Here is a 10,639-nt window from a genome sequence, read left to right as displayed (position 1 = left end):
CCTCCACATCCTCCTGGTCTGCTGGGGGTTGTGGGCAGGCCAGAAGGAGTGCGCTGAGGCAGAGGAGCGATGGGACAGGAGGGGAGCCACGTTGCACTACACTAGTTGCCAGAAGGAGACCCCCCAGACTGGACAGACCCATGCTGAGGAAGGGCTCTGTGGAGAGCTACAGGATACTGCTTCCGCGGGATCCGGATGCCACTAATCTCCTGCACAGCCTCGGCCCAGAGTTTGATTAGCTGGGCCTGGCTCTCCTGCTTACCCAACAGGCCGGCTGGCCAGAGGCCAGGCTGCAGTGGGGAGGCTCCCTGGCACCTCCTCCAGCTCTCACTCCCAGCTGGTAAACAGCAGAGCAGGAGCCAGCCACGCCTCAGCCTCGTGACTGCAGCCCACTCCCCCCAGCATGGTGCACGTGGCATCTGGCGTGGAGAGGGCAGGCAGCTGTCCCTTCCCTCACCTACCCTCCCACCTCACCCACTCGTGCCCCAACCTGGAACCACACGCTCCGCTACCATCAACACCTCTGTTCCTGGGTAGCTCCCAGAGACTCCGGAGGGCTGCAGCTTACAGGACAAAGATTAGAAGTGGAAAAGGACTTTCCAGCTCCCAGGATGGTTGACAAGGGTGCAGGGAGTGAGGAAGAGTGAAGTGGAAACTTTTGGGGACCTTCCTGTATCGAGAGTCTGAGAACGTGTGTCTGTTCCTCTGAGACTCTGATTATCCCCGTGTCCTTTTGGTAAATGCATGGCCCATGTGTCTGTGTATACTTCTCTGCACAGAACAGGATGTTGGTCTGTTTTGGGGCTCAGCCCCTTGGGCAAGCTTGGAGTAAGAAGCAAAGCTCTCTAAAGCACCACCCAGGCCAGTGCCCAGCAGACAAGTAGAGCCAGCAAGAGGCAGAGGGGCAGGGTGCAGGGGGTGCCGGGGCAGTGTTGCTCTGCTGCCCCCTTCCCTGCCCACGTTTGGCTTTGCTTCCTCTCAGTATCCTCTCTCTGTGTCTCTGTCTGCCAACCCCTCCATGCCTATGGCTCTTCTGTTTTCTGTGCCTCGGTAGCTCATCCCTCTTTCTATTTTCTCCTCTTTAAGCCTCTCTTCCTCTGTGACTCTGGGTCCCTCAGGATCCTTCTTGACCTCCCAATCATGGGCATGGAGTAGAGGCCGTGCAGAGCGCCTGGGGATGGGCACTTGGCCCTGGCATCGTGCCAGGCAGCCCTGCCCACCCCAGATACGGTAGGTCTGGCTGCCTCTTTCAGCCATGCCATTTCGTGCCACTGTGTAAGGTGGGGAGGAAGTGACTGGTGGTTGGGAAGACAGGGTCCTGGCTTCTAGGCCTAAGGTAGTCTCATGCTTCCCAGACATTCTCGTATCTCTACGCCTTCCTTACCCTAAGCATGCATGGCTGGTGTTCTTTCTCCCTGGGGCAAGTAGGTACCCTGATCATCCTTTTGGGAAGTGTCCTGTCGTGTCCCCCACCCCCGTCATGCCTACACTTCCTCCCTCCTGCTCTAATCACAGCTGCTTTTCCGGAGGAATCAGTCCTTTCAGAGCAGGGCAGTGGTTATTTCCTCCCCAAATACATTCTCACATTCTTATGCAAGGAAGAGGCTGATAGGGATCAGAGAATCAGTTCACCCACCACGTGCCCAAGTTCCCTTATCAGGGGAATCTGAACACCAGGGGCAAGCAGCCTGGGGGAGTGGAGGGTGGTGGTGGTGGCTTGGAACTGGGGGAGCAGTCACCAACTTCTTCTTCCCTTCCTTTCCACCCCCTAGACCACAGAAACCACTTAAAGCTCGTGCAAGCCTGCCCCTCCTGGGAGGGCCTGGGGTGTAAAGGTGGAAAGTTTGTGGGGCCTGGGCAGCTTGCATGCCACATACCACCTCAGCTCCATCCTTCGAGGGCCACCCGCTCTGGGAGGCCTGATCCAGGGATTAGGAACACCTTCCTTTGTGTCCTTCCTAAGAGGTCCATTCCTGGGGAGACCTCAACCCACCAGAGGGACTCAGGGAGGGGGCACAGTCCCCTCAGCCATTAAAAAAAAAGGACATCTCCAGCTCTATAAACATCTGTAGATCTCACAGTCACCACACCTCCCCTTTCCTGTTACAAAGGCCACTGTGGGTGGAGGGACCAGTGGGAGTTTGACCTCAGCTCCTGGCCCTGAACTTTCCATGTGACCCTGCCTGTAGCACTCATCTGTCAATTAACATTTGTGGTCATTTAGACTTGGACGTAGCAAGGAGGGTTGAAAAGTAGGAGCTCTGATTTTTGTAGCGGAAAGATGGGTAAGAATGTAGCCTACTATTAGGTCTCAATTACCACATTGTTAAAAAGGGGACAGTAATATCTGTCCAGACTTGTGTCTGTGAACATGCTTTGAGGCCAGAGCAGTCTGCACACAGGAGGGGTTCTTACGACCTTATTTGCCCCAGGGCATGCTTCTGTGGCTTTAGTTTAGCCTGGAAGTTCCTCCAGGGACATTGTGGTCCCCATGGGGGGGTGGGGGGGGGAGGGTCACAGCTGTGGATACTGAGTGAACTGCTCCTGACTGGAGTGGACTTGAATTCTCACCTTGTGAGCCTCCTCTGAATGGCAGGTGAGGTAGGAGGTCTGGGTGGAGCCACAGTCCTAAAACTTCCCTGCAGTCAGGGCTGATCCTCAGGCAAGTTTACTTAACCTCTCTGATCTATCTTCTCCATAAAATGGTAACAGTAGCCACCTTACTGAGTGGTTGCAATGATTAACTGGCATAACAATAAAGTACAGGACCTACTGGTACAAAGTACTGTGGTTAAAAAGCAATGTTTCGGTCCCTCCCTCCCTCTTTCCATTCTTACAATCTTCCTTTCTTCTCTTTGTCTGACTAATCTTCGTAATCTCTCTCCTGCTTTATTTTTCTCTAGAACATATTACCAGGTAACATTTCTACATTTTACTTATTCATTTTGTAAATCGTCTGATCCCCGTGTCTGTTTTGATCACTGCTGTATCCAATGCCCAGAACCTCCTGGCCTTCCCTAAGTATTTGTTGAAGGACTGCATGAATGAAGGGTAAATGGTCTCTACTTCTCTTTCCAGCTACTTTCAAATGGTCATCAAATCCAGTTACTCACCAAAGGTTGTTAGGGGAGGATTTGGGACTGAAGTAGGACAGTACTAGGGATAGAGCTGGACCTATGGGTGGACTTCACAGGCTGAAAAGATCGGAGAGCTATCATCCTGGGGAAGGAAGTGACCTGACTGGGAGGTGGCAGCTGGCACTTAGGGATATTATAGTGAGGTGATTAAGAACCCAGATTTTAAGGCCAGACTCTCTGGGTTTGAATCCTAGTTCTACCCCTCACTGGATGAGTAAAACCTAAGGTCACACTGGATAAAAATATATTAGCAATAGTACTTAACCCTCAATGGGGTTGTTGGCAAGTTGTTGGAACGGTTCCTTGCATGGCGATTATCTTGGCGCAGCTGTTAGCACTTAATATTATTTGATCAATGCTACCACCTAGTGGACATCTGGAGCAAGATTTCCCTGGCCTGGGGGGGTTGAGGGTGGGGTGGGGAGGAACCTAATCAGGGGAGGGAGAAGGAACCGAGGGGTGCTCGGAATGCAAGAGAGAGAGAGATAGAGAGAGAGAGAGAGAGAGAGAGAGAGAGAGAGAGAGTGTGTGTGTGTGTGTGTGTGTGTGTGTGAGTGTGTGATGCTAGCATTACACATGCTGAGGTTTATCTAGATCCAGCAGGCTTGGCCCTGGTTAGGGCCACCGGGCAAAATGAGAAAGGGGGGAGGGAGAAAGAAGTTGAGTTGGCACAGCGCTTCCCTTTCTCCCTCCCTCTCCCCCTCCCTTCTTTCCTCCTCCAAGCCTGGCCTGAGCCAAGAGGAACCAGCTCCAGGGAAGGTGGGGGAGAGAGAAGAAGGTCACTGCTGACGTCAGGGACATTCAGGTAGGAGGTAAACACAATGTGACCTACATTTATCCATTTCCCACATTCTGCCCCTACTCACTGGGGTAGCCTTTTCTGGGCACCCCTGAGAACAGCTCTCACAGTCCAGTGGGACCCCCTCCTCCCCCAGGACCTCAATCCCTGGGACATTATCTTGGTCTTTCATTACCCAAGTACTGTTCTAGCTCCTGGCTCCAGCTTTACCCCCAAGGATGGCACAGGTGTGGAAGGGACAGGCAAGAGAGAGGACACCTAAAGGCATAGTGTGCTAGTCTTACATCCACTGACTTACTCCCAAGACACGGAAATTTCATTTCTCTTCAGAACAGGTCGGGGGGTGGGTAGATGGGTGGGGTAGTGCTGCTTTCCCCTGTGCAGCCCCAAGGAACCCCCAGCGGAAGGTGGCTTATGCTGGTTTCAGTCACAGTTTTTTTTCTGGAGTGACTCAGTGATTGCAGGGCCCCCTGAAGGGGTAGGGACCTTGTTGAGCAGGGAACCTAGGACCTACTCAGGCCAGACCTACTGAACCAGTGTCAGCGTCTCTCAGGAATGGAGCCCAGGATTCTTTCTGCATGTTTATCAAGCTCATCCAGGATTTCTGATGTCTGGTTATTGTGATGCTCATTCAAGTTTGAGAACCACTGCTTAAGGTCTGCTCCAAATCAGACAACTGAATGAGCTTCCTCCATCCCGTGTATGCCCAGGGCAGAGGGAGGAGGGTAGGCTGCAGATCTGAGAGCGTAGGGTGCCAACAAGTGGGAGAGATACCGCTAGAGACAAACAGATATTTTATTAGCAAAAATAAATACATGCCGGGCAGATGGAAAGAACGAGGACCGCAGACCCGGTGGAGACCTCCTGAGGAAGAGACGGTCTCTCAGGCTACAGGCTGAGATGGGCAGGCGCCAGGGAGGCTCCGGGACCTAGCCCACCACGCAGGGCGGGCAGCAGGGCAATCAGGGGGGTCTCACACTCCCCCAGCAGCACGTCCCTGCGGAAGCCTTGCTCCCCTGTCCAGCACCTTGGCCCTCAGACTGTGGGCGGCCAGGTCAGGCGGGCCGAACCCGTCGAAGAAAAAGTCCTCATTGAAGATGGGGTCGAAGAAAAAGTCCTCATTGAAGATGGGGTTGGCGCTGCATTTGACCACGCGGCTCCGCTGGCCCCGAGCCTGGGCGCGCGACTGCAGCCTCAGCACCACGCAGCAGCCGCCGCCGCCGCCGCACCCGGGCAGGCCCTCGGCGCTCACCAGGCGCAGCCGCAGCCGCCCGGGCCAGGCCTGGTACTCGGCGGAGAGCCGCAGCTGCCCGCCCAGGGGCTCGAGGCTCAGCACGCTCTCCTTGGCCGGCCGCAGCTGGAGGCACAAGAAGTCGAGGTGGAAGAGCGGCGGCGTGGGCGGCCCCGCTCGGCGCGGCGCGTACGGGCTGGTGTCGGCCGAGCTCGCCTCCTCCGGGGACAGCGAGCGCGGCCTGGGCGGCCTGGGCCGGCCGGGGCCTGGCCGCGGCGAGCCAAAGGGCGACGAGTCGGGCGACGAGGCCGTGTCGCTGTCGGGGGCCCGGCAGAGGCGCAGGTCCGGGGAGGAGACGTGCAGCCTGGACTGCGCGGGGGGCAGCCCCCCGGCGGGGGCGGGCGGGGGCGAGTGGAACAGGGACTCGCGCCGGCGCGTGTGTGGGCTCTCGGGCAGGAAGGCCCAGCCTTCGCGGCCCGCCAGGTGAGGCAGCGAACAGGCTGCGGGGAGGCCGCGGCCGCCCACGTCGCGCCCGCTGAGGGGCTCGGCGCTGCCTGGGTCGGGGAGCCGAGGCGGGATGAAGAACTGCGGAATGCGATCGGGGGTGAGGACGTTGGGGCAGGCTCGAGCCAGCGGGCATGGGGTGCGGCGCTTAGGAAACAGGCCGGAGGGCGCCCACCAGGCCCTGGGCTCCGCGGCCCCCAACCGGTAGCCAGCTTTCTCCAAGAGCCACATGCGGTAGGGTGGGGGGGCTGAAAGTCCGAGTTCCACGAGGCCGAAAGGGTCCAAACCCAGCGTCTCAGGTGGAGGCCTGGACAAGGAAAGAAGGAAAGCCCAAGATGGGTGATGCTGCAAACGAGCACCGGGTGGTCTGCCGCCATGCCCTTCTTTACGGGCCCACGGGGTGCACAAGCCCCTGTTTGAGCGGGGTGGGGGGAGGATGGGGAGCGACAAAGGGCGGCGAGGTCTGGGGGTCCGGGGAGAAATAGAGGGAGCCCAGGGCTAGACAGTCACATTTTCAGATCAGGCCTTGGACATCCGAGTACACAGGCTCTCCCATTGCTCCCGCTGGTACTGAAGATGTACACCCACTTCAGAGTTAGAAGGCCTAACACACCCACTAGAAGCCTAGACTCCTATTAGGAAAATAGAGTAACACCCTCATTAACAAAAGGTCTGTAGCCGCAGACACCGACCCGGGTTCGAAACCCCCGCTCATATACACTCTCCGCTTGAAGAGACACCGCGGCCCTTGGAGGGTTCACGGCCTTCTCCCATGCCCATTCCAGAAGACTAAGGCTCTCCTCCAGTGTCTGATCTGGCGCCCCTTGGGACTACTCCCCTTTCCCCAGCACCCCATCCCCGCAGGCTGCACCCCCGGGCGGCACAGCAAGCTTCTCCAGGCTGAGCCATCCTTTGGCCCTAGCCACACCTGCCTCCTCTCGCGCCTCCCTCGCCTTCCCGAGTCGTTCCAGGCCAGAAGCAGACTCGCTGCACACTTGGCTGCTGCTGCCCTGCGAGCGAGCACCTAGGGCCGGTTCGAGACGCACCTCTCAGGAGCACAGAATCCCACCCTTCCTAAAGCCCTGACTGTTCCGCTCCCTGCGTCCCAGCCCTACCGCATCCCGAGTTCTGCCGCGCGGGCCCAGCCGTTGGGCCGCCCCTCCCACTCTCCACTCCCTTTCTCCCTAGGAAACCAGTGAGCACAAAGGTAGCATTGATCCTCTGCCACCCCACGAGCTGACTCCGGGAGGCCCCAACGCCAGCGCGGGCTTACCGCACCCCCTCGCCGCACCTCAGGGAGCGCGATGTTCCGACTTTCTGCCTGGGAGTCTAAGCCCATGGCAGCAGGCTCGGTCAGGCGCCCAGAGTGCAGGCCTCACCGGTGGGCTGCCTCTGGGTCCTGGCCTCTGGCCAGGCGGCGTTCAGAGCCCGGGGGGAAGCAGCTTCCTCTCCAGCTTGCTACCCCAGCCCAGTCCTGGGAGGAGCTGGCAGGGGCCTCCGTTGCCTACGTTCGACCTCTTTTCCTGGATAAACACAGCTCTGTCTTTGCGGCCATCAGGCCAGCCTTCTTAACTCCTTCCTTCAGGTTGCTAGCAGCAAGCCAGCCCTGTGCCCTGGGGCCTTCTCTGCTGGGCCCCCGGCTGCTTGGGAGTTGGGGAGGGCTGCAATGAAAAGGGAGACAGCCATTAGTGGGCAGTGGCCTCCATCCCTTAATGCTACGCTGGCCCCACCCAGCCCTCCTAGGTGAAAGCCACAGCCACTGCGACACAAATGGTAACTTCTGCAAAGCCCTCCTTGCTGGAATCCTGCCTTGGCCCCCATTGTTCAGTTCTGGAGACATCCCAGTTGCTCCCAGACAGAGTGATTTGTAGTGACTGGTTCTCTCAATTACACTGGACCAGGGAAAAGGGACCAAGCTCGAAATTTCTGGACATAGAGACACTGAGGACAGAGCTGTTTCCATCAGTGAGTCAAGGTCAGGCTGTGTCCACCCGCCCCCCATCCTTGTCAGAAGTGTGTTAAACTGTAAACATGGAGGATGTCTCCCCCTTCCTTCCCCTCCTTGAAGGCAGATCCTAGGAGACACAGGCCACCACTGACAAGATGAGACCATCAGCTGTACTCCAGGCACACTCACTATCCTTCATTCACTCCTTAGGATGTTTGCATAAGCTATTTCCTCTTCTAGGACCACTTCCCCTTCACCCTTCAGATCTGGAGGCCCTCGCTGACATGCTCCCATTGAAATTAGGGGGTTCTCTTGTCTACTTTCACAGCATCCCATACTTTTCCTTTATGGTACTGTTCACAGTTTTGTTTTGTTTTGTTTTTTTCTGTGATTTATTTCTGTGATTATTTAATGTCCTCCTCCCTTAGCAGACTGTAAGCATCACAAAGACAGTGCTTAGAACAAGGCAGGTGCTCAAGCAGGATAGTTGAATGATATTAAGCAGAATTGTGTCTGAATTAGTTCATTTATCCCTTCATTGTGCTAGGTGCTGGGGAGACATAGAATGGGGAAGCAGACAGGCAATAACGACAGCAACAAGACAAATTGTGAAACTCAGGAAACAAGATGATTATTCTGACATCTGATACTTGAGGGTTTTGGGGGAGCAAATGTTTCTTTTATGGAGATCCCTGGTGGCACGCAGACCCTCCAATCCTGCGGCTGCTGACTCAGCTCAGCCCTAGTGTCATTTCTGGGGAGGGTGGTCAGTGTGGAGTGCTGCAGCCAAGAACTCACAGCTGTGGCCTCAGTCAGGTGGGTTGGGGATCTGAGCTCTGGGACTTACTAGCTGTGTGACCTCTGGCCTGTAACTTAATCTCTCTGGGGTTCGCCTTTCCCATCTGAAAAATAGAGAGAAAATACCTAACTCTCAGAGTCGGCATGAAGATTAAATAAGATCACACATGCGCATCAGTTAGGCTGACTTCTGCTAAAAGTACATGAAAAGAGAAACCCCACTTCAATCTGACTTGACAATAAGGACATTTTTGTCTTCTATGATAAGCAGTCCAGAGGAAGGGTAGGATTTAAGGAAGTTTGATTCTGTGGCTTCATTCATTCATTCATTCATCCATAGTTATTGACTACCTACTATGTGCCAGGCACTGTATACTGCACTCTGGGGATACAGCAGTGAGAAAACCGAGAAATCTTCTGGCTAGATGGAGTTTATACTTTAGTGGGGGAAGAAAGACCACAGACAGAAATAACTGAGTAAAAACTACAGTTTATTAGATGGAAATCACTGTTGGGGAAAAACTTAAATTAGGGGAGGATCATAGAGGGTGTCAGGAGAGCATGCAATTTTAAATAGTGTGGTCAAAGATGGCCACCTTGAGAATGTAACATTTCAATAATGATATGAAGGAAGGAGGAAGGATATCTGAGGGAAAAGCATTCTAGGCAGAAGCAATAGAAATGCAAAGGCCCTGAGGCAGAAGTATGCCTGGAGTGTTCAAGGAGGTCAAGAGGCCAGTGTAGGTGGAACAGAAGGAGTGATGGGGAAGTGAGGTCAGAGAGAGCGGGTCCAGACTCTTTGGGGGCTTGTAGCATTTGTAACAATTTAAGCTTCTCCTTGTGGTGAGCTGAGGAGTGATATGACTTGACTTATGCATTAAAAGGGTTGCTCTGGTGGCTGCGTTGAGAATAGAATAAAAGGGGTAAGGCCATAAGTAGGGAACTCAGATAGGAGAATATTGAAATAATCTTGGCACAAGATGATTGGGGCATGGATCTGTGTTGTGGTAGTCAGTTTCTGGATATATTCTGTAGATAGAGTCAGTAGGATTTCCTGATGGATCCATCCCCATTTAAGAGAAAGAATTATCCAAGGTTCTTGGCCTAAACAACTGGAAGAATGGAGTTGCTGTTTACTGAGAGGGGGAAATATCAGGAGCTCAGTTTTAGATCTATTAAACGAGGAGATGTCTGTTAGACATCTAAACGGAGATGTTGAGTAAGCAGTTGGATATACGAATCCGGAGCTCAGAGGAGAGGCCCAGATTGGAAGTATAAATGTGGGCACCAAGAGAAATGTAGATGGAATTTAAAGTCACAAGATTTGATGAACTGAAGGTAGAAAAGAAAAAGGATCCAAAGACCGAGTCCTAGGTGCCCAACGGTTAGAGTGGGAGAGGAGGAGGAACCAGCTGTGCCAGATGCTGTGGGAAGGTCCGATAAAATAAGGACTGAGAGTTGACCATTGGATTTAGCCCTGCAGAGTCATTAGTGACTTTGACAAGACCAGTTTCAATGGAGTGGTGAACGCAAAACCCTGATTGGAGTGGGCTTGAGAAAGAATAGAAGGAAGAGAGCAAAGACAGCTCTCTGGAAGAGTTTGCTAAAAGAGTAGGGAGAAGTGGGGCAGTGGCCAGAGAGGGAGTAGAATCAAGAGAAAAAAATTTTAATGACAGAAATATGGTATGTTTGCTGATGGGAAAATTCAAATAGAAAAGGACAACTGATAATGCAGAAGAGAGAAAGGAGAATATTTGGAGCAATATTGCCAAGTAGATGAGAAGAAATAGGTGTCATGCATAAGAAATAGAGCCAAGGGTGGTCCCCTGCCTGCTGTGTGAACAGTTCACCCACAGTTACTGGAGGGGAAGTAGAATAAATTGGTGGAGGTAGTAGGTGGAGAGATGTGGTAGTGGGAGCTTGCTCTTTCTGAATGCTTCTAATTTCTCAGTGAAACAGGAAGCAAGGTCTTTAGCTGAGAGTGATGATGGGGGAGGAGGTGGTGCTAGGCATTTGAGTAGAGAGGCCCAGGAATGAAACAGTCGCCTAGGAAAGCAGGAGAGTGAATGATCTAGGAAACTGCAGGATGACTGCTGGGCAGTATCACTAGGATGACTGCAGGGCAGTATTACGGGCCCACTTTAGGATAGCGATCTAGACTTTAAAGTGAGACCGGACAGCAAGGTTGTGTGGGTTTTCTCCAGCTGTGTTCAACTGTGCAG

General features: G+C 54.0%; 1 protein-coding gene across 1 annotated transcript; it reads right to left on the bottom strand.

Moving 5' to 3' along the window:
* Positions 1–4,824: 4,824 nt before the first annotated feature.
* C2CD4D (C2 calcium dependent domain containing 4D) lies at positions 4,825–5,902 on the bottom strand (the record flags this gene model as incomplete). Its single annotated transcript, XM_081224170.1, is given in 2 exon segments — positions 4,825–4,944; positions 4,946–5,902. Coding segments are annotated over 2 exon segments (1,077 nt in total).
* Positions 5,903–10,639: the final 4,737 nt, after the last annotated feature.

This window comes from Mesoplodon bidens, assembly GCF_964165515.1.
Source record: "Mesoplodon bidens genome assembly, chromosome: 2".
In the NCBI taxonomy this organism is placed as follows: domain Eukaryota; kingdom Metazoa; phylum Chordata; class Mammalia; order Artiodactyla; family Ziphiidae; genus Mesoplodon; species Mesoplodon bidens.
The sequence above is the reverse complement of the archived record's forward strand: the minus strand, read 5'-3'. Positions and strand labels throughout refer to the sequence as shown.